The sequence below is a fragment of the Sturnira hondurensis genome, unplaced genomic scaffold, assembly GCF_014824575.4.
Source record: "Sturnira hondurensis isolate 20B ecotype Veracruz unplaced genomic scaffold, ASM1482457v3 Scaffold0018728, whole genome shotgun sequence".
NCBI lineage: Eukaryota > Metazoa > Chordata > Mammalia > Chiroptera > Phyllostomidae > Sturnira > Sturnira hondurensis.
In genome coordinates this window covers 10,076,524-10,100,535 of record NW_028091359.1, presented here as the reverse complement: position 1 = coordinate 10,100,535, position 24,012 = coordinate 10,076,524, and the positions used below count along the sequence as shown (strand labels likewise).

General features: G+C 45.0%; 1 protein-coding gene across 2 annotated transcripts in view; it reads right to left on the bottom strand.

Annotated features, from left to right (window-relative positions):
- Positions 1–597: 597 nt before the first annotated feature.
- The window catches only part of KCNJ16 (potassium inwardly rectifying channel subfamily J member 16), a 48,416-nt gene continuing 25,001 nt past the window's right edge, over positions 598–24,012 (bottom strand). For both annotated transcript variants that reach the window (XM_037070078.1, XM_037070079.1), the window contains exon 2: positions 598–3,729. In XM_037070078.1, the coding sequence (XP_036925973.1) occupies positions 2,373–3,635 (1,263 nt within the window). In that variant the 5' untranslated portion in view covers positions 3,636–3,729 and the 3' untranslated portion in view covers positions 598–2,372. The remainder of the gene's footprint in view (positions 3,730–24,012) is intronic.

Below are 24,012 nucleotides of genomic sequence, written 5' to 3'. Positions count from 1 at the left end.
TGTGTTATTTGGGGGATCTTTATTATCGAGTAACTCTTTGGGGTGTCAAAGCATGTTATAAACTCTAAACAGAAAATTTGAGATAAATGATACATGGAATGCCAAGTTCACATTCTGTTCTGGGTGAGAGAATTTGACGACGGAATGTATTTATTGAACATTCATGTCTCTATTGCAATGCTCACACAGCAAGGTCTCGGGGTAGACAGAGTCCAGGAAGCAAAGGAAAGTGAAACAACACTAGTAGATGGTAGTAGGCAAAAGAGTGCATTATTTGTCTCTCCAACATTAAGCTTCAAGACAGTTTTGCAGCTTGTGGCCTGAACAAATCTCTCATCCGTGAAAAAACAGAAATAAAAAAGTTGCACGTGTTCAGTTACAAAGTAACTTTGTTGCTCACAGGCAAAAGAAAGAATGAGGGGAAGGAAGGAAGGGAGGAAGAGAAGAGGAAGGAAAAAAAGGAAAAAAGAGAAAAACATTTCACATACCTATGTATTTACTAGTATTGGTCATCTTGGAGTATGTAATTTAGTTCAATGTACTTGTGTGCTTTAATTTAGACAGAAAGAGAGAGGAAGATTTCAAAAAGCCAGAANACATTAAGCTTCAAGACAGTTTTGCAGCTTGTGGCCTGAACAAATCTCTCATCCGTGAAAAAACAGAAATAAAAAAGTTGCACGTGTTCAGTTACAAAGTAACTTTGTTGCTCACAGGCAAAAGAAAGAATGAGGGGAAGGAAGGAAGGGAGGAAGAGAAGAGGAAGGAAAAAAAGGAAAAAAGAGAAAAACATTTCACATACCTATGTATTTACTAGTATTGGTCATCTTGGAGTATGTAACTTAGTTCAATGTACTTGTGTGCTTTAATTTAGACAGAAAGAGAGAGGAAGATTTCAAAAAGCCTGAACTAGGTGTGTTTATGTATTTAAATAAAATAAATAAAATCTATGGCATATATTGATTGCCAACTCAACAACAATGTTAAAACATACAGATGATTCTGAATGTAGCTAATAACTCCAACTTACAAAGCAAAGTGACTCCTCATCAGAGGTGACTGAATCTACATTTAAAGTACTCATGATTAGCATCTTCTAACATGGAAATGAAATACAGACAGGTGCCCCGTGTCTTCAAATTTAAGCAATTTGATAATTCTCAGCTTCTCCATTTAATAATGTGCATTAAATTCTTCTAATTATATTTTATAAAATCTTCCATTTAAATGATTGTTCTAAATTCCATAGAAAAATTTCTTAAAATCCACAGGTCAAGGTATTTGTGTTTTGTAAAGTGACCAAGACAAGCAGCATCACACCCGCTTCAAGGTGCAAATACATACCTTTCCCCTCGCCTCCCCCGACCCGCTGAGAAAACAAAGGCTCCATCCCTCAGGGAGCCAGTTCAAACTGCTGCACTTTAGGACAGTGCGTGCCTTTCTCCCCGAGGGGGTCCCAGGATGTTCCTGGCTGCTGCCCCCTCCCTGCCCCATCTCCACCATCCTGTTCCCTCACCTTGTCCTTGGGGAAGGCGGGAGGTGGGCATAAAGTGCCCGCTGTCAGAAACCCTACCAAGGGCGGGGGGGCCTTATTTCTGCCCTTCCTGGTTGGGGCTGACCAAGGCCCCTGAGAGAAATCCTGCTCTAAGTAGTACCACCACCTTTTCTTCTGCCTCCTGGGCTGGAGGGAAAACGGCTCCTGGCACTCGCTGACCACGACCTGGGCAAGTGGCTGTGCACAAGCCATCCGAATGGGTGGCACTGTCTATTTCCCACAGTCACTAACTCTTCCTGCTGATGCCAAGGCACCATGAGGGCACACAGAGGGACTCAGACGGAAAAATCGATGTCCCACTTCAACATCTCAACAGCACAACCTACTAAATGCATGCGTTGCATGGATTTGGATGATACCATCTTGGTTAGATGATATGATTTCTTTATAGGAAGCCACTCATTACACTGCCAATTTTGATACATTAAAATTATTGATGCTGATTGCCTATTCTGTTTTTTATGTATTCTAGCATCCTACCTTTCCTCCCCATTATTGAATATTACACCTGCAATTCAAGATGCAGGTCTATGGAATAATAAAAGGAGGTGAAATTCATGAGTCAATCAGACTCTCATGAATCGTACTAGTGGCAACCCTAATACAAAATTTGCCAGCAAAAAAAAAAAAAAAGGAAAGTGTAAATGATGGGTCCTATGTAATTTTTAGATTATCTTTCATCCAGTTTTACCTGTTCTTCTGACTCCCCATCAGCATCAAACAGAACCGCAACATTCTTTTATGGCCCTTTTTATAACTAAAACTTGCCTTAAGGTAATGACTAGATAGTAAGACGATTAAGTGCAATTACAGCGTGTGACTACATTTGGGATTCTACAGAGATTCTGTTCAAAGTCAGGAGAGCTTTCTGATAAGGTGCTTCCTTACACTCATCCATGGCACAAGCGGTGGTCTCCTCTGGGCCCTCACAGCTGTTGACAATGGCAACTGCACTGAATGACCTTCTCCTGACCTTGGATTCGGACACGCCGCCAGACCCTCGGACTGGGGGGGCCTTTTCCATGTCGTGGAGCTGCTGGTCTTTCCAGTCCAGCTGTTTGGCACTGCAAAAGGGCGCGTAGACCTCCGCGCTGCCCTCGAACTGTAAGCAGTTCACTTTGTAGTACTTCCTCTTCACTTCCAGGACGTCGTTGAACCTGTGGCCCCAGAGAATTTCCCGGGGAACGTAGGAACTCCTGGATTGGTGGGAAGTCCCCGTGGAGTCCCCGGTGTAGATAAATGTCACCAAAATCTCGAAGTTATCTCTGGCCACTGCTTTCCGGTCAAGGGCATACAGAGGGCTCTCGTGGTCAATTTCATGAACGATGGTCACGGGCGTGACGAGGATGATCTGGTCGTTGACCAGCTTCAGGTCCTTGAACGCCATGGTCATGCGCCCTTCGCTGTCTTCCGAGTAGCGGAGGAGCTGGGCGCGGACGGTGCCCTCCACCACGTGGTTGGGTCGGAAGTCCCCGATGCGCCACATGAGGCAGAGCTTCCCGTCCCTCATGCCCACGAGCGCGAAGTAGCTGAAGCGGATGGTCTGGGCTCGCTTGCGCGCCGTTGCCATCTTGGCCAGCGCGGCCCCGATGATGAAGGTGTTGATGATGCAGCCGAGGATGGACTGCAGGATCACCATGAGCACGGCCACCGAGCACTCCTCCGTGACGCAGCGGTTCCCGTAGCCGATGGTGGTTTGGGTCTCCAGGGAGAACAGAAAGGCCCCGGTGAAAGAATGGACGTTGTCGACGCAAGGTGTGATGTCTGGATTGTTCAGCAGGTCTCCGTGATGAAAGGCTATGAGCCAAAAGATCGAGCCAAATATCAGCCAGGAGAGAATGTAGGACAAGGAGAATATCACGAACATGTGGCGCCACTTGGTATCCACGAGGGTGGTGAAAATGTCCACCACGTAGCTCCCCCACTCTCCGAAAATGTGCTTGAAGTACACGTTGCAGCTGCCGTCCTTGTGCAACAGGCGTCTGCGCGCTCGCCGCTTCTCCGCGATGAGGTGCTCTGGGGGGTACCCCGGGTATTTGGGGTCCACGTTCACGATCGGGTAGCTGCTGCCGTAGTAGCTCATTCTTGCCTGCGCCCCGCGGGCATCCAGCTGACTCCGGTAACCGAAATAGGTCTCTGCGCCTTGCTGTCTGTTGGTTTGGGTTTCCAGTTAAAACCTGGGGGGGGGGGGGGGGAAGAAAATTAAACTCACTTTAACTCTGGCTTTCATTTCCATATTAATAGCAATTTGCCGATTGTGAAGCAATTTTATGCCATTTGAAATAGCTGACTTCATTGGAATGACAGAGGCTCTGGGTATTGATTACTCATTTCAGCTGAGGGTTCAACGCAGTCATTATGGGAACAAAATATGAATTAGGGAAAATAACATTTTTATAAATGCATGAGGCTTGAGTAAACACTATGATTATCCCAAATGAAGCATCACTACTGTTTCTGAACTGATCTTAAAAAATTACCTTTTTTTTTGTAGACTCTTCTGGCATGAGAGCATTTATAAAACAAACAAAAAATATAATATAAAAAGGCAGAATAGAATTCAGATATTTATCTAGCAGTCTTATAACCTTTCTGTTTAAATAAAATGATTTCCCTTAAAAGAAGGAGGCATTGCAGAGTTTCTGTCCTCGTGTGGAAATGTAACCTACACACGGGGTGCTCTAACGCCTCACCTTTAGCACCTGCCTCTTCCTCTCTCCTCCACGGAAATCCTTCTTCCTTGTGTACGTCCCAGGGCTGAGCAGAGCCGACTGGATCACTATTTCAGATTCAACTCCTTTACCCCAGCTCTACCTTTAGTCTTGAGAGGAAAAAAATCTCTTTCTTAACCCCAGAGGAGTTAAAACCACTCCCAGTTAGGCTCAGTAAGGTGTAAAATTGCTTGTGCCTTTGTCTCATAACATCCATCTTTTCTTTCTTTCTTTTTTTTTTTTTTTTGGCACTGGAAGCTCTTCTCTGTCCTTCTGAATAGAAGCTCCACAATTTGCCAAACTTGCTAATCTTATTGCCCTCTTAAAGGGAGCACACTTCCAATGGACCCCTCCCTCCTGCTTTTCAGTTATGTCCCTGATGTTTCCGCAGCCATCCCAAGGCAAAGCCATCTTTGTCCCTCCAAATTCAGTCTTTAAAAAAAATTAAGGCAGAACACACAGTTCTTAATGCCTTTAGCATTTCATGGTCTAGTCTCAAGTCTGAGAGCAAGTTTTTAAAAATCAGTTCTAAACGATCTTTAGTTACTTCTATGCAAAATTAAGAATTCACTGCAGCCCAGTATTAATGGTTCTGTCATTATTCGAGTATGTTTTCCACACGGTCTACCTGCGCTGGGTGAGGGGAGGGAGTATGAGAAGAACGTGACACTTCAGAGGATCTGCGACTCTGCAGCACTGGACGATGAAATCCAGTAATTACTATTCCTGACCGTTGAGATGCCCCCCGCCCCCCCACTTGAAACTAACCAAGGAAATTGATCACTAAACACTTATCCAGCCTGCCTTCTAGCTGCAAAAGAGAGGAAACAGTTAACTTCCCTCCAGTCAGAGGCATCGTTTTTCCTCCTCTCCAGGGATCAGGCCCACGTTACAATCAACACTTTGTTTGGTGGACCACTGTGTGAGGATGGACACTCGGCCAGAAAATCCCACAGGGCACGGAGGAGTTTCTCTCCAGCTCCCTGCCGGGGCCAGGTCGCCCACCCTCCTCCAGATCTGCTTTTGAGTAGTTGCCCTCTCCTCTGTCAGCCCTTCATCGTGTTTTGGGGTGACAATCATATAAATTCAGGACGTGACCCAAGGCTGAGCAAATGCCTACTGGAATGTTGAGAAGCAGATATTTCCACCAACTTTGTCCACCACATACAGCATCCCCTGTGGGCTCCAGGCTGATTTCCTGTCTCCACTCTCTCACCTGGTCGTTGGGGGCAGGAGAATGGAGCCAATTATAATCAGAGACCCATATGATTTGAAACTCCCAAGCGCATTTGGAGATAGGATTGTTTTCTTACTGAACGCTTCCAACCCGGTTCCTTAAAGGGACCTGCGCTGACCGTGGGAGTGCGAGAACGAGAAAAGCACAGTTCATAAATCAAGAGCTACTGTGTGACTGTGATCTTTCCTGCTGCCAACAGAAAAACGATTTTTATTTGAAATGGCATTTGGTTGGCATCATTTTCAATTCCGGCGGTGCCAACAACTTTTATAAATAAGCCAGTTTAAACACACCTGCATTCGTGTGCTAATTGGCAAATGAATCTGAAGATTAAGACAAGCAACAAGTGAGCAAATTTGAGGATGTGGAAAGTTTCTGAATCACGTAACAACTTCAAGGATACAAGTTTCGGCTGTGAGAATTCTGCCCCAGATGGACCACGTCCGCTGTTGCGGTTCATTCCTGGGGTCGTTCCTCTTCCCTTTCCAGAGAGCAGTTTTGAGATTTTGGTTAGGTGCCTGCACTTTATTCATCTATTCTTAGCTTTTCCAACCATATAAAGGATGCCTTTTCAAAAAGGCTGCCATTTTGAAGCTAAATGGGAGATTAAAAGCAAATAATTTTCATCAGTCTTAACCATTTTTCAGGCTGCCTAAAGAGAGAAGTTGTTTCTGGAGGCCCTTTTGCCAAAATGGCTGGACAAAATGACGATGTACTGATCTGTTTCATATATCACATTCATTAGAACAGGCAGCCAATTGTTTTCCATTAAATAGTAGCAGATAAGACTTGTTGATTGATTGGCAGTCTATAATATTTGTGTTTCTTAGGATTAAAACTGGCTTTCAAAGTTCCTTAAAGCTTCCATAATCACCTTGTCACCATCCATTGCATCATGGTAAAGCGCTTGCGACATTCTCACTGCTCCATTTCTTTTCTGCATTTTGTGCTCCTCGCTCTCCAGAAACAGGGTGGCTGTTGCATTGGTTGTAAAATTCTTTTTAAAAAATGGAAGTTTGATCACTGTGATTTCCAAATTGTGGAGTTTAAAGTTCAAAAGTAAGTGCTAAATCGGGTAAGGCCCCCCTTCTGCACCAGGTTCAAACTGTTTCTCCGGGTGATTAATGGCAAAGGTAGAAAAAGGACTGCAATTTCTTGGCTGTGACATGGAGTTCTTTTCTCCGTGAGGCCGGGGCAAGAGACAGAGCGCAGTCAGGAGGCTGGGGGTTCCTGGAAGGCCACGGAAGCTCAAGATGATTTGCAAAGACACTTAGGAAGCGCTTCAGCAACATGACCTCATTCACTGCTGCCCATGGGGACAGAGGAACTTAAAGGGGACTGTCAAGCCCATCCTGACAGTGACTTTACTCAGAAGTTCTTCCTTCTATTAAGTTCAGACATTTAAAAAAAATCCCTTAATGTACTTTGACTGGTGAGATTGGAAATGTGTCCTCAGTTTCCTAGATCTTTGTATGACTTCAAGGAGAAGCCTTTACTGATTCAGTACATTTCAAATATGCTATACACATGACAGGGGGCATTTTCACCAAAACAGTAACGCCCCATGGATCTGTCTCCGACTCTCGACGCACAAAAGGGCCTCCGTTGCACTCACCAGTTTGAAAGCAATGTCTCTGCCATTTTGCCCCAGTTTCTCAAATTCAGCTACTTACCAAGCAGACTACTTGTGTGGATAATTCTTCAAGCTTAAGCTTTTCATTAGCCTGCTGAGGGCACAACGTAAAAGTTAAGACTCTATCATCCTCTGTCACTTTGATAATAAAATTTGATCTTGTCTCTAGACCTACTTAATATAAATACCATCATAGTAACCACCAAAAATGGCCTCAAGTATCTTTGGTAAATTCATTTTATGAATGCCAACAGCCTTCCAGATTAACCAGTATCTTTTATAATGCAAATGACTTATGTGAAGTCATCACTTGTAGTCAAGTTACTTGCCTGCCGACTATTAGGTCAGATAAATTGTAAGGGGAAGTGAGAGTTGATGGGGTAGAGAGCAGAAAAGATGGCCTAAATCCATGCGCAGGTCACTGTCCTTGAGAACAGGCTGGGTGAAGCTTTGTAGTACGTGGGGAGGGGCACTTGAGGGTCAGAAAGAAGGCATGGCCAGGTGGCATAAAGGGGTGGGCTCTGGTCGCTGAGTGGGGGGAAAAGGGGGTGTTAATGAGATGCAACAGAATCCAAACAAGTTAGGTTATTTTACGCAAAACTGGTCCCACCGCTTGTTGCCTTGGAATTATACTAGAGCCTTATCTCTGGAATCCTCCAGAGACCTTCAGACACACTTGGGTGGAGCCCGCCACTCGGCCGAGAACACCCACCTCACCCCGTGCCTGCTGTCCGGCCTTCTCCGAGTACTCTCAGTCTCCCGAAATGCACGCAGTCTCTCCTTGGCAGAGGAACCCATGGAGTTCTCATGCGTCCTTCCCAGCTACTGTCATCCCCAGAGCAGGCTTGGATTTTACCTTTTTCCTGATACGACCTGATCATTTCTCCTTCTCAGTCAACTTCAGAAAGTTTCATGCCACTTAATGGTAAGGAGGGACGTGTACTACGTTACGAGCGAACAACTGGACTGGCAGCTGGTGCTGGGGAGGGGACGCAGAGGCCCTAAGTTGCTAGGAACTTTATCTGGAGACCCTTTTAGGAGCCAGCTGTTCCTGAAGTAATAGCTCCATCCCAGTCGTGAACCCTGCCTCACCCCAAATGACAACACTGTTTTATAAAGGAGGAGAAATATGGAGGCTGCGCTGATGTTTCTTCATTTTCCAGATGTCGACATAGTACCAAAGTAACGTGAGTTATGACACTAAATTGTTCTCATTCAGACATTAAGTGACCTTAATAAGAAATAGTCTAAAATGAAATGATTTTTTTGTTGTTGTTTTTGTTTTGTACAGAACCCAAGCATTGGGAAGCAGACTCCAGGTCTGGGTGGGTCCTCACGCTCCTGAGCAGCTCCTGTGTCAGGTGGCTTGTCCCTGCTCCTCAGTGCCTTCCTCCATGAAACGGGGATGACACCTACAACGCTGAGGTGCTGGGAGGCTGAAAAAGAAACCCAGTGGGAAGCCATCTCTTGATGTGCTGAGTGTGTAGTCGTTACTCAGTAAATATTCCTCAAATGAGGGTCCCATGAGGACTCAGTTTCCCCCTCTGTAAAATATCACAGCGTCTGTTTAAACCCTCTCAAAGAGCTTTCCACTTGCATGACAGCAAGGCAGAAACTGCGTGGTGTCAAATAGATATTTTTGTTTAAGTTCAGGGGTGGCATCCCTGTTTCCTGCCACTAAGCCACCGGGCTACTTCTCTGTCCTTCCACCCCTTCCCCTAACCCCCAGGGATGGGGCCATTTTCCTTTCCTTTTCACAGTTGTTAACAAGTAAGAGATCCCCTATTCCTTGTTCCCAGCATGCAGGCATGCCCTGCACACACATACGCTTTCAACTTAGTTTGAGAATTTTACTGCAGAAATACTAATAATTGTATTGCTATTTACTCTGAGCACCCAGCCCAAAAGGAGCAAGACTGACACTTGGCAGATTTGAGAAGTTAAAGAAATTCACAAGGTAATTATTGTGGGTGGAAAAATGGACCTATAGAAAGTAACATCACAGGGCCATCTGATCATAAATTCCTAACTGGGCAGGTCATGGTGAGCAGTCATGTGCTGGGCCCAAAATGTTTTGGTAAAAGGTCTATCTTTGCCGTAAGCCAGCCCTGTCTACTGTTCTTGTGCATCTGGGTTAACACACCTGTGCAGTGCCAGAAGTAATGGCCCTGGGAGGGGGTATGAACCCTAAAAAGTGTACGTGATCTTGTTAACTGTTAACCATCCTGTAACCTAATGTCTGCCTTGCTTTCTCCCACTTCCATGTAAATTCCCTCCTTAATTTCAAATGAAGAAAAGAAGCTGCATACTGTTGTTATTCTCTGGAGCGTTTGAATCTGGCTCCCCTGCCTACATCATCAGTTTGGCTCAAATAAACTCATAAAAACGTTTGAACATTTCTTACGTCCACATCATTGTGCTTATTCTTTGTCTTAAAAGCTATGTGCATGTTGTACTAAGATGGCTCTGAAGGTTTCTCTTATCTTGAAAATCAGCCTGCCCATCTGTCTTGGAAGCACGCCAGCCCCAGCTGCCGAGCATTTACCTGGCGCTGAATCTGGGCTGGGGAAGAAGCTAACTGCCATGAGACCTCAGGTCCCTTTAAGAGACCTCAGGTCCCTTTAAGAGACCAGAGCTCAATTTCCCTTTGTTGTGTAAGGAAAGCACTCCCCCTCCCCTCCCTGAAGGCTTCTAAAAATCATCCAGTGGAGAATTTATGACTGATTGTTTACTTGTTTGGTTTTTGTTCATGTTTAAAAATGGAGCTTCTGTTGTGTGCCAGGCCCACCTGTCTTTAGGATTCAGTGAGCAGAGTCCCACCTGGATGGAATTTGCATTGGAGAGTTGGACACCAATCCACATGAAAACACTAAAATGAGATCATGGCTGCTCACAGCAAGGGCCGAGGTTTCTCCTGAATGACGTAGTGATGTGGACAAGGGCCGGAGCGGGGATGAGGGTGCCACCTAACACAGGCGGTCAGGGGAAGTTCGGCCCAGGACCCGAGACCGTCAAGCCCAGCCTCCACTTTTCTTGGCTCCAGCCTTGGGTGAACACTCAGCCCTGGCCTGGTTCTCTGTCCTGTTTGTTTGTGGGAGGCACAGTCACTAGCTGGTTGTTAAGGCGCTCGCTATTTATAGGTGTGATTTGGCTGCTCCGTCCTTTGTTCTAAGCTAATTTTAAGGCCTGGTTCTCCCAAGAACCTATCATTACAGGAACTCATCTGCATTTTATCACTGAATTCAGCCTCTCCTGATCAGGTGAAAACCTGGTTTTCCCTGGTTTACATAGAACAGCCTTCTAACTCCTTTCTTGCCACTTTAATCCAGAGTGATTATTTTAACCTGAAATGTACATAAGCCTCCTACTACCCTGAGGAGCAGGCCAGACCCCACCTGGTCCTATAGTCCCATGATTAAAGGGTCGGAATGCGGAAATCAAAACCTCGGATCTTAGCTGTACAGTATCAGCATCCTAGCAATATCTTTAAGCTTCTCTGTATTTATTTAAAACATAGGGGCAATAGTTGACATCTTAGAAGCTTTCTGTGAGGAATAAATGAATAATATAAAAGAGTACAAAGGCTGGCACCCCGAGAGCTCTCATTATGCGTAGTCTTCCTTTAAGTCTCAATTTGAATAAATGCTTCTGTTCTGTTTCTGCCTAGTCTGGGAGAGATGGATGTCCGAGCCACAGCCTGTAAGACTGATAGGACTTAATTAAATAAGAAGGAAAAGGTTTCCCAGGCAGGGGAACAGCGCTTGCAAAGGCTCTGTGACTCACAGAGGCAGAGAATGTTTTCCAAAGATCTGAAACTGAGGCAGAGGGTGGGCGTGGGGGAGCCAAACCTGGAAAAGGAGATAAAGGCAGAACGCAAAGGACCTACAGGAAGAGTTACAGACTTGGGTCTCTCTCCCAAGAACAGGGAAAGCAATGGGAGGATCCTAACCAAGGGCACAGCATGATATGCTTTGCATTTTTAAAAGATCACTCCGACTGTCCAGTGGGAAGTTGGCTGGAGAAATTTAAAGCAGGCTTGGTAGAGATAGATAATCCAGGAAGGTATTTCAGTGACCAGGTAAGAGGTGATAATGGCTGGGATTAGGATGATGCCAGTGGAGGTGGCAGAAGCCTCCTGTAACTACAGTGTTTCTTCACCCTGCATCTGGAGCAGGGTCACGTGAGCTTAGAGTGGCCAATAAGAACTTCAGAAACAAGGCTTTGCCTCTTGAGGACGTGGCACTGAGTTCTGGACCCTATCATTCCATGCACCTACAAGGACTCAAGAGGCCAGTGGTGCAGTGGTACAGCTAAGTCTCCCCCAAGAAGGATACAAGTTACAGCTCCTAGAGAGACAGTCCTTAGATAAAATTTTGCTTTGCCTCTTATCTGTGCTCAAATCAGGTTCTTTCTCTTCATACTTCCTTTGAGGCTATAAGCTACCTGGTATCTTTTCAATAATATTTTCTTCTGCGTGTGTTAACAAAGGCTAGTGGTTTGTTTTTTGGTGGTTTTTTTTTGCTTGAAACAGAGAAAATGAAGTTAAAGTTCAGTTTAATATGGATGAGTATGGTCTCATCATTCTCCTTTACTCCTATCGCGAGAACTCGGAGCAAGCCCTGGTGGTTGAGCTTCATTCCCATCAGGCATCATCACAGTTAGAACCCCCACGGCTTCAGTGGACCAGGTCTTCAAAGGACCATGGCTTCCCGAAAGAGCTCTTTCTGCCCCTGCTGTACTTGAATCTATTGTTTTAAAAAATAAAATCAAACTACGTTGCTCCCCTGCTTAAAACACCCAGTATCTTCCCACTGCAGTTAGAGTGAATTGCATGATCTATATTTTATACAGATCGCATGCATCTGACCTCTGCCCATCTCTGGAAGTCATCTCCTGCTATTTTCACTGTTCACTGTATCTGCCTTTTCCACCAACACAGGGGTCAGAAAACTATAGCCCAAGGGCCAAATCTGGCCGGCTGTTTTTGTAAGTAAATGTCATTGGAACACACGCAGACCACTGTGTATCTACTGCCTACGGCCACTCACTGTCCAGCTACACTGCAGACTTGAGGAACTGCACAGAGACTATGGGATCCACAAAGCCCAGCACGTTCACTATCTGCATCTTGAGAGAGAGAGTTTGCTACATTCCACTCTAACATATAAGGAGGTTCTTGCCCCAGGTCCTTTGCATTTTCTATCTGCAAAGCTTCTTATTATCACTGAAGTACTTTCTTTCATGTCATCTTTTAAAAGAGGGCATGACTGATGAGGATGTAAACTAAAACCTTGCACGCCATAGTTTTAGGTCTCATTAACATGTTTTATTCATTTTTTAGAAGATTTTATTTCTTTTTTTTTTTAGAGAGATGGAAGGGGAGAGAGAAAGAAAGAAACGTCAATGTGTAGAAGAAACATTGTTCAGTTACCTCTCACACGTGCCCCAACCAGGCAGCTGGCCTGCAACCCAGGCATGTGCCCTGACCGGGAATCAAACCAGCAACCTTTCCCTTCCCGGAACGATGCCCAACCCGCTGAGCCACACTGGTTAGGGCAACGTGCTTTATTCATTTTAAAACACTTACCACTACCGACTGAATTGCTTATTTTTTGGCTGGATTGCCCATGGACCAGATTGTAAGCTCCATGACACAAAGTCCCCTGGTCTTATTTACCTCTGTGTCCCCACCAGCTATAGACGTGTGTGGCAGGTAGGCACTCGTTGATTATACTTCAAAGGAACGAATGAATGAGTCATCAGACAATACAGACGGAGCAGTTCAATACTTTCAGGGGACTTCAGTCCTACTAAGAGCATGAGCACTGCTGGAACTGTCAAAACACCTGTGCTTTGTCAAACACAGTCATTCAAACACCAGTTCCCAGTCCTTCCAGTTACCGCACCTCGCCCTGTCCAAGCAGCCCGTTCATATGTAGCTTTTATTCATTTATTTATTACAGAAAACTGCTTGTAACTCTGCTGCAGAACTCTCTGGAAATCTGAAAAAAAGTGCTTAGCACTAAAAAGTGTTTCATAAAATTTGTTAAAGCAGTGATTAAATTATGGGAAATGGGGTTCTCCTTATACTACTGCAGGTTGTCATACTTTTATTTTAAAGATTCAGTCAACTACGATACACATCAATTTAATTTGAACTACTTCTGGAGGTGAGTTGGTTCTTTGTGAAAACGGTCCATGAATTGGGTACAGCCTCGGATCCACCACTTCTTGTCTGTGCAATTCGCCCTGAGGAAATGGTCACAGATGAGCACGGAGCCATGGCTAATTTGTAGGGCTATTTGTAGTAGCAAATACTGGCTGTGGCCTAGCTATCAATACATGTGCAATTGTTTCATGTCACTACTCAGTACTTTTAATGAAGTCACTAAAAGCAATAAAGTAAAAAAATGACAGGAAAAACAAAAACGCTGTTCGATGGAAAAACAAAATGGGACTATATAACAGCATGCACAATATACATTTTTAAGTTTTAATATGTTTAAGCATGGAGAAAAGACACAGTGACATAGAAAATGTCAATTGTGGCCTTCTCTCTTTGGCCTGATCATTTTTCTCCTCCTTTTATTTTCTGTTTGCCTATTTATGTTTTCTGAAATTTTACAATGAACATGCATTACTTTTCCAAAAAAGAAAAAACAGGTATTTTCAGCCACGGCTGTTGAAGCGGACTGATTCTCTGGCTGCATAAAGGAAAAGCAACCCAATAGCCATCGAAGAGCATTTATTAGAGCATTTAAAAGGCAACTATAAATAGCCCAGAGAGGCAGACAGTCTTACAGACGTTTCAAGTCAGACATGGATGCTGTAATTTTTGCTGGAACAATTCACAGAAACAAATATAGTGACATTTAATTCATCTAAGTAAAACCAGATCTCATTTAAAACAAGGAAGGGGGGTTAGAGGGAGCAGGGTCAGATGTGGCCACTGGAGACCAATTGGAGAAATCACGAAAGCAGCTGGGAACAGATCGGAGCCCACAGAGCAGGGTTAAAATTAACCAGGCATCACATGCAGCTCTCCCCCCTCAGCGCCCCCTCCTCCCTTCCCTGTCCCAAACACATTAAACTGTTAATACCGTCCTTTCTTGACTTGGTACACCAAAGTCTGTTTTAGGAATCTTTTTTTTATCTTAATATTTTTTGATAACTTTGGGAAGAAAATGTTTTAAATTGTGTTATTTTGCAACATTGATGCTGTAAGGTCTATGTTAATAGATTTTAATTTTTTTAAGAATATGTTTGCTGATTTTAGTGGAAGAAGAAGGGAAAGAGAGAGAGAGAGAGATGTAAGAGAGAAACATCGATCAGTTGCCTCCCATACGCACCCCAACTGGGACTGAACCCACAACCCTGACATGTGCCTTAACGGGGAATCACCCCTCAGTCCTCTGGTGTACAGAATGATGCTCCAACCAACCGAGCCACACTGACCAGGGGGTTAATAGACTTTCAAGACCCAAGGAAATGGTTCTTTGAAATGGATACATTTGAGGAGGGCAATTAGATATTCATGATGTACACTTGCCTAAGTAGCTGGCCCTAGCCAGTTCTTAATAAGTCATAGTCATGAGCTTCAAAACTTTATTTGGATACCCCTATAAGCAGTATAGTATGTTAGTGTTTTTCAGAGCGCAATCTACTAACAGCCTGCTTCTGAAATCTTGGGGTGGGGGGTATGTTACACCTGCAGATCCTTGGATGTCACCCCAAGCATTCTGACTGCCTGCCCCAACCCAGTCGATTCTTATATATCATGAAGGTCTTCTGCTTTAAAGTTTCCAGAATCGAGACACTGGGTCAGACAGACATGAGCCTAAATTGAGATGCTTGCTTGATTACTAGTAAGACTAACTGCACGTCTGCATAAATTAATCTCTCTGAGCCTCCAATTGCCCATCTGAAAAATGCGGACCCTAGGATTGCATGGGAGGGTTAAATGAAGCTGTGTTTCCAAACCCCCTCTCATCCTATCTTGTGTTTAATACACATGCAATTGCTATGCTCGTAGCTATGACGACAGTTCATTCAAATGTAGATCCAAGCGAGGGAAGAGGGAGAGAGAGAGAGAGAATCTGCCAGTTTTCTTCACCACGAATTACTGATTGCCAATTTCCCAGACCCTTCTAGCCCTGGTTGTCATGACATTACCTTCAGGGAGACACCACAGAGCTGCCCAGGAAAACCACAGGGACCATGAAGAACAGAGTCATTTTGTACTAGTCACGCACTTCGCTCTCTAGAGCGGTCGGTTGCCTATGACCGACCTCTAGTAGCTCCCATATAGTTTGATTCGAATCAAACTGTCCATTCCAAAATCACTGTAATGTATGGCAAGCATATGTGGTGTGGCTTTTGACCTTCTCCAAGTTCGGTATTTATGATATTCCAACAGCAAACTAAGCCCTATCTTGCGACTTTTCCATTTCGTGAGAACTACCTGCAAACTGTCCTCTCTGACAGTTTGCAGAGAGTCTATTTATTAGTCTGTTCAATCCACTGGGAATCACTGAACTCACAGATGTGATTTGCTAGTAGACCAGGAACCCCCTGCACAGTGTCTACAACTTCTTTAACCTTTAAATGATTGAGTTTCTGTGTGAGCTGTCAAAACAAAAACTCGGGACAGCTCTATTACAGAGGAAAATAAGGCAACTGTTCTTGGCTGTTATCTTATTTCTCCTTTTCCCTTGGGGATACAGATAAATTGAGAAGGCCTCAAAATACAGGACAAAAGATCTCCCTAGGAAGATCCAGACAGACAGCCCACGGAGACAATACCTTAAGCAGGGCACTGCTTATCAGGTGAGATCAGCTTTCTATTAGCCTGCGCCGGTCCAAGGGCACTTGGCACTAAACCATTGCCTTTGACTGCAGACTATAACTGGATGGGACTTGTGCGTTTAATACTCAGGAGTTTCCATACATTTCATTTCCTATACTTGCTCGACCACCCGCACTTGTGCTTCCATTACAGTGCTCTGCAGGAGGAATGAGTCATCATACCTGAGCTGCAGGGTTTCACTGCATCACCTATGAATGCCTATATAAGCAGAGGTGGCCCAAGTTAGTGAAACTCCTCTTTAAAATAGAAGGGACACTGTTCTTGGCATTTCTTGGGCTGGACTGGTCATTGGGATAGACACTGGGGAGTTCAGTGTGGGGCAGATGACACTTTGCCCTTAAACCTGGTGGTATGGTGTTTACACCTTCACTGTGAGACAGTCTATCACTTAGCTAAATATGCCAATGCCTGTAAAAGAGCATGGAAACAGCTTTTGTGCACTCTTCAATTCAGCCCACATTTAAATACACCCGAGGCACCGCGTGGACCATTACTGAGGATTATGAGGACTACCGTTGCTCTCAGGGAGCTCAGTCTTGCCAAGAATACTACAGACATTCTATCGAGACAGCCTGCCAAGAGCACACACGTGCTCCATGGCAGAATAACGTCAAAGTGGCATGATGTTGTAGGTCCCAAAGGAAGGGGGTTATGTTTGAGATCCTTCTTGGCACTGACGGTGCTGTCGGGGTTCAGAACAAATCACCCCAAGGCATGCCTCTGCAGTATGCAGTTTGTTTTGAGCTGAAGGCAACTTGAGCCACAGGCTCAAGACAAACTTCTGTCCTTCCCTGAACTACACAGAAGAACTTAAATTGGGGGCCTTGCCTGTAACAAGAGATGATCAGAGATAACCTCTGCTGACCTACTGGAAGGGCGGGACAAACTTATCATCCTGCAGTGACCCTTTGGAGGCCCCAAGCCACCTGGCCTCACCCCTAGCTGAGGATGTCGTGTTCCCTTTCTGCCTCTGAACAACACCTGCAGGTGGGGTCTCTGACTCTCCTGTCCACAGGCCTCCTGTACCTACGTATGTGTTAACTTTGATTCTCTTTTGCTAACCTGTCTCCTGTCTGTTTGATTATTAGGCCTTGAGGGTAGTTTGTTCCTCCCCCACAGTGCAAAGGTGCTCCTCCAGCTCTGCTTTTGTGGTTAATTCTTGAGCTTCTAGGCTAATGTGGAAGACGGTGCCACAGACAAACCACAGAGGGAAGCAGTCAGAAATCGATTTGCATTTGGCTTGGAGTAAATCGTTTGCTTTGGAAAGAATGCCCCATTTCCGTGCATTGCAGGCTATTGAAATGATTTTCTGTTCCCTGAATTCAAGCTGTCAGACAGGCAGGATGTAATCAAGGGGAACATTCTGGGTAGTTGAGCAAAAGGCAGTTTAGGGGTTTTTATTTTTAATCCCATGGGCTAATTCATCCAGCAGATAATCTGTGTATGGAAATGTGGTGCTTGGCTTGAACAAATAGATTCCCCATATTCAAATCAAAATTCATTCCTGGCCAAGAACATAGCAATATGGAGAAAGCTTTCTAATATATTTTTAAAATTCAACATTTTTTAGCCACTGATTTTAGTACAAGCAATTCCTAACCATTATAAATGCAGCCAGCCTGGCCTTCTTTTATCTGAGACTGACTGGAGAAGGGGATGCAGAGAAAAGACAATAAAGTTACCTTTTGTTTCAACTTAATCAAAATGCCACTTTGCCCCCATATGGGGAAGATAACATTTATGAAAAATTCATTTAACAGATGAGCCTTGGCAACACTGCAGAAATTTTAAATCTTAACGGAAAGAATATGCTGTGAACTAAAATAGCTTTTTCCATTCTTCGAGCTTCAGACCAGAGGAAGAAATATTGGCTTTTTAGCTAAGAAATGTAAATATTATTGGCATTTGAATTCCTACATCTCATGTAACTTCCTTGTAGAAAGATAAATGGGTGGCTTCATTGAAAAAAACTAGAAATGAATCCTCAGATCAGATTTTCAACAGTTTGTGAATCTCCAATGCAAGTTCTTCTATATCCACAAACACATAAGAGAGGAGATGTAATGATCATTCATATTCATATTTGGCTAAATGGCACCCAAACCCTGTGAAAACCAAAATGCAAGACTCCACTCCTCACTCCCCCGCACCACCAACCCAGAGCTTCCGCTCAGATTCGTCCTGGGTTTGGCGAGGCATGAAAACACAGTGCCTGAGCCTGTGCATCAAGCAAAGCCGGTCTCCACTGCCTCTCCCCAGCAGGGCCGCTCATGACCTTCAGCCTTGTCATTCAACTCAAAGAACACTCTGTGCAGAAGCACTGCCACACGGGGGGTTGTGATCTTGCCCAACTGGGGGCATATTTCTGCAGGCCCTTCACCCAAGGAGATGCAGTCAGTGCAACAGAACGCACTATCGGAATCTCAACGATCTTAACAGGGATGGCCGGGCAGTCGAAAAGGGTCAGCAGCAGTTCAGTGTGGTGCAGCCGTGAGGTCCAGCTCACAGGCGATTCGTGATGCTCATCAAGGTTTCTCTGTGTGCCCCCAGCTTCCACTTTCAGTGGTGTCTGCCCCTCGGTCCGGCAGGACCTCTTCTTTCAGAGCCTCGGGGCTGTGTCACTCACCGCTAATCCAAACAACACTCCTGAAAAGTAGGTTTTAGTGTATCTTTCACGTCCTGTACATTCACAAACTAAGTTTTAGGGAAATGAAGTCTTCACTGTATGTCGTCAAGTTGGAAAGTGAAAACTAGGATTGTATTCCACATCTCTATGACTAGATTTTAAATGGTGCATAAAGGTTAATGTCATGTTCTTGGATGTGCACATTTTTTTTGTAGATAAGGCTCCAACCAGATTCTAGAATTAAAACTACAGACTCTTCCTGTAACTCCAAATGCCAGGATTGCAGGGCCATATTTTGGCATCTGTGGTTGTTGTCACGCCTCATCGAGATAGGACTTCCCAGTCTACTGACAAGACCAGCTCCTGAAGTGCACACCAGTGCGCACAAGCACAGCTGACCGTCCACCAGCCAAAGCCCACCTGATTGAACCATTAAGAATCTAAAAAAGTGTCAGCAAGGAAATAGGCTAAAGGAACTTTCAAAAAGAGCTGATTGGGTGATGCCTTTTCAGGGAGAAGAATGTTTCCTATTGTAAGATTACACAGCCAATGGGTGGCCTGGAGGGAAGGCTTGTTGCCTTTGGACACTTTTTGGAATTGAGCCAAAGTGTCTAAACACAAAGGGAAAAACAATGTAGTGTGGATGATGTCACAGAGCATCCTGAGGAAATCAGCAAGGATAAAGCTTCCTACTGTTTGGATCCAAAGTACACACTTACTTTGGCATTAATTCCTTCTGCAGCCAGAAACCTGACTCTTATGGAGGATTAGTCTTAATCATAAAGGCTCAGCCCTGGAGAGGAGGGCGGGTGTGCGTGTGTGTAATCTGGTTGCTGATAGGGGAATTACAGAATCCACATCTCCCCCACACATGTGGCAGGTTGTTTAGAAAATCAGTGCAACTAGGCAAAGACCATTTCTACTGAGGGCAATAGAAAACTGGCTTGCTCTCCTCAAGGACACTGGCCAACCGTGATCAGAAATCTGCCTTCTCCTACAATAGTAATGGTGGTTCTGGTCGCTCCTCTGGCTGGGGAGAGACTGCCCAGTGTTGTTCTAAGAGGGCTGGCCAGTTCTTAGACACAGCAAAGGACCTCGCCTGGAGCATGCTTTTCCTGTACAGAGCCTTACCTCCTCTGTCTGGCCTGGGTATCTAAGGAGGCTATATTCTTCTGCCTTAGTCATCTCAGGGCCAGGTACCAAGCAACTAGGGACCACTCCCAGAGCTCGAAGCCTGCCAAGGTTATTCACACTAGCCAATTATAAACTATAGGCCCTGTCCTGTCTTCCCTTTTCTGAGGAAACCCGGACAGAGGCCGTGACTTAGACCTTCCCCTCATTCCTGCCACCTGCCTCCTGGCCACCCCGGTGTCTTCCCATGTGGTCTTCTATGGCCTGCTGCGTCTCCTGTCTCGAAAACCTATGAGTATAATCAACCTTGTTTTTTCCTCAGCCTTGACGCCATCTCCGCTCATGGCCACACCTGATCGACTCTCTCATGAAAGAATACAAAACAACAAAGGTTGGGATAGGAAAAAAAACCCACATTTCCCTCTTCATTTAAAAGAAACTGCACATGAGTAAAAACTACACTAACCCGAGAGTCTAGAATTTGCTTAAGTGGTAACACTGCCAATGGAGGGCAGCTGGCGTTGTGAGTGTTTCCGCCTCCGGACACTGGAGATCAGTGCCGAGGCCGGTCCAGCGGCTGGTTGTGGAGTACACCACCTGTAGCTTTTCACTCTGTGGCCTGTGGGCCCGGGGGCCTGAGAGAGTCACCCCAATGGCCTAGAGCACAAGAAGACAGTAATGCCTTTCTAATAATCAGATCTAATATTTGTGGCTTAACAGGCAATATACCCGCCAGGGTCCTAAGGCCAAAGGCCAAGAACTTAGGATTGACCGGGCACGGGGCATCTGCTGTGTGCAGAGGCAGCTGCAGGTATGACTGTGGAGGGCAGAAGTTCGGTTAAGCTATAGGAGGAGAGTGAAGGGTGAAAAGGTGATAGGGCTTTAGGTAATCAGCTCACCAGCCACCGAGTGAGAGGCCACGGAACAGGAAGGAAGGGAAACAGAGCTGGGAGCTTGACAGAAGGGAGAGCAGGCTGCATGCAGCTAGCTGTTCAGGCAGGCAAGCATTCCACACCAAAGACACGTGACCAAAATCGTCAGGCCCTGGGTGTGGGCTCTAGACTGAGAGAGAATAAGGGTCAGATGCAATCTCAGCCTAGTTGTCACTCACTTGACATACATGGACGTGTTTAATTTTACCCCAAATACCGAGACCCCAGTATTAACATCATCCTCATTTTAAGGAGGAGGAACCGGAGCTTCACTAGTTTGGTAGATTTTTCCGGGGTTACGCAAGTAGTGAAAGTTGGGGGGAAAGGACAACAAGAGGATCATCTCATGGTTCGAGGCCTTGATGAGAAGAAGAGCTGGTGCAACCAGAACCAGGGTGAGGTGGGTCTTGCAAATTGATCTCAGGACAAAGAGGAAACCCAGTCCGTAGGACTGGGGCCTGAGTTCAGAGAAGAACTAGCTGCAAGAGATGCTGGCTGAGCCCCTGAGATACTTTAGAGCCACCTGGGTGCTCTATGCATTGACCCATCTCAAAACCAGGAGCAGAGGGACCTGCATGTGGAGTTGGACGCCCTTCGCTCCACTTACGGGAGAAGTCCGCAGCAGGGAAGCTGAGGCAATTTATTCGACTACAAACGGAGCAGTGTCAGGCCCAGAAGACCAGCAAAGATGAGCGGCGAGAATGGGAGGAGCAGCAAGTGAGCTTAAAAGTATAACTGTCCCAGGCAGCCCAGGCAAAGTTTCCACAAAAGCAGTTTTTCATCCACTGGACTTTGAGGGCAAGTGGTAAAAGTTTGTTTAATCGTGGATATTTCCTATCTAAAGTATAACGTTCAACTCTGGATGACCTGCTTTTTAAGAGAATTCACTATAATGGTGAAGTGGAACTAAAGATGGCCTAGGAAAAAGAACTGAAGGAGAAAATACTAAAGAAAATATACATTTATGCATTTGAAGCTCAATATAGCCTCCTGAGCAGTGGCTATCTTTCTGGTGCTGTGATCTGGACAGGCCGTGAGCTGAGTAAAACATGACACCGCTCCAGGTCGATCACTACTCTCAACTGTATCCTCCTGCAGTCGAGAAAGGGGTCCGTCCAGCTGTGTGAGGACGGAGGGTGCAACCAGCAAATGTGGATGGGATTTATGGAGAGGGAGATTTATTTAACAAAAAGATACCATTGACTAAGGGACATACACAGAAAACAAAATTCACGGTGCTCTAAAATTGTGTGAGACGTACAAATCATTTCTTTTTCAATCAACATTCTAATAGCCGAGACGTTTTAGTGGCAAATTACGGCCACTGCCCCTTCCTCTCCTGTTCACAATTATAATACAGGTCCACTCATCACAGAAACCCAGGGCCTTTAGATGACGGTCTTTTGATTCTGCCTCTGAGTCACCGTCCTCAGGCTGAGGAATCCGCATTCTGTCATCTTTGTGGTCTGGAGGCTGCGCTCCAGCCCAGGGACCTTACAGGGTTCGTTTAATATCTGTATCCAGAAGAACGACTTTATTATTAGCATCTCTAACGATCCAGTGAAAACTGGGACTCTCTGCTCAGAATTTGGATGGTCAACTTGAAGAATACAGGGAGGAATTTCCTGAGTATTTAGGTGGCCGACCCAGACGCCTTTGAAGGTCTCCTTTCACATGAAGATACAAAGGGTTAGGTTACGTTGTTTGTCATTAACTAATAAATAGCATTAACCCCAATCTTCTGAGAGGAGAAGTGGTGAAAGAATATCCAAGGAGATTAAAAATAAACAGTGCCAGAAAGACCTCATCTTCTCATCAAAATAAAAAACACTTGAGTCTTTTCCTATTTTTTAAAAATAATTATGAGCCATATTGTCATGCCAACAGAAAGATCACACTGACCCATGTTTTTGTATGATCCATGCCTTTGTTCAATTTTAGCTCATCTGTTTTCATTTTAACTTTGTACCTCTGTATACATCCGAAACTTAAAAAAAAATAAACTTCTCACACTGAATTGTGAATTTTCTTGGTGAAAAATTAGGGAAATCCCAGAACAATGGCTGACAGGGAAGTTTTCAAGGTCAGGGAGAGGGTTCTAGATCAGGGTAGCCCCGATTCCCAAGTTTGGACAGACCATCTCTTGAAGGTGAACCAAATTTAGGCTTTGATGACCTGGGTCCCAGGAAGGACTCATCAGGTTCTTATTACAACCAGTCATCACAGAGGTAATATGTATGTAATACAAATGAAATAAGCATTTACTTTTATCACTTAGATTTGATTTTCACAGTTAGACCGATTTCCGTTTGAATCTCATCCCTACCACTTAATGCGAATTCAGACCAGTTATTTTACGTCTTGGATCCCCACCCCTTTGAAAAGAGTAATGATGAGAATTGACTCAGGTAACCCTGTATAATAAAGAGGAGGTGCCCTGTGAATGTCAGTGGTTTTCTCGGGAAGCTTATCGCTGGGACAAAACAGCAGCTTTGCCCCAGCTGATCTGAAATAGCCACAATGCTGATGAGAGAGGCAGATGTTTTGATTTGAAAAGATCACAATGTGAAATGACTGACTTCTCTGTATAAACTATGTATACAGAAAAGAATGTCCCTGGCCCTAACTCTCTCCTTGAACCTCATTACCCCTCAGGCCAGCCCATCCCAACATATCTTCCCTGACCCTGGTGGCATCACTGGCCTGCAGGGACTGGGCTCATCAGAGGGGCGAGACCAGGATGGAATGCGGAGGTCTGAGAGCAGAAAGCTGAACACCACTGGTCCCCAAAACCACATCAGAAGCAGGTCAGAGCTGGTATGCCTGGCCAGAACTACCTTTGATATTGTAACAGTATCCCACCTTCCTCATTACAAAATTGCAATTGCTTGGTGTTTTCACAAACCTGAGAACAAGAGGTACGTTTCTTGGATTTGAGTCATCTGAGATAGTATTCCGAACTTAGCTGTTAACCCACATCCCTGTCGACAGCAGTTTCCCTCCTCTTTGGAACAGAGCTAACTATTACTGTTCCCACTTAGTTTCCTCTTTCTATGCTCCAGGTGCCCTATCAAATGAGATTCAATAATCCCTGAGAGTTGGCGCTCACTAGAGGCTTCTGAAAAGGAGGCAGAGAGATGTTGAGAAACTTGGGAAGGCCCCACTGCTAACAAGGAGCCAATCTGGGCTCTACAGGGTTACAGGCTTTCAGATCCTCTAGAAATACGGCCCCTTAGCTCCTTCTGAATTTCTCAGAATTATTTCAAGCTTCATAAGAAAGTAAAAGAAGGGGATTTCTTGTATTTTTAAAAAAGGCGTAGAGAG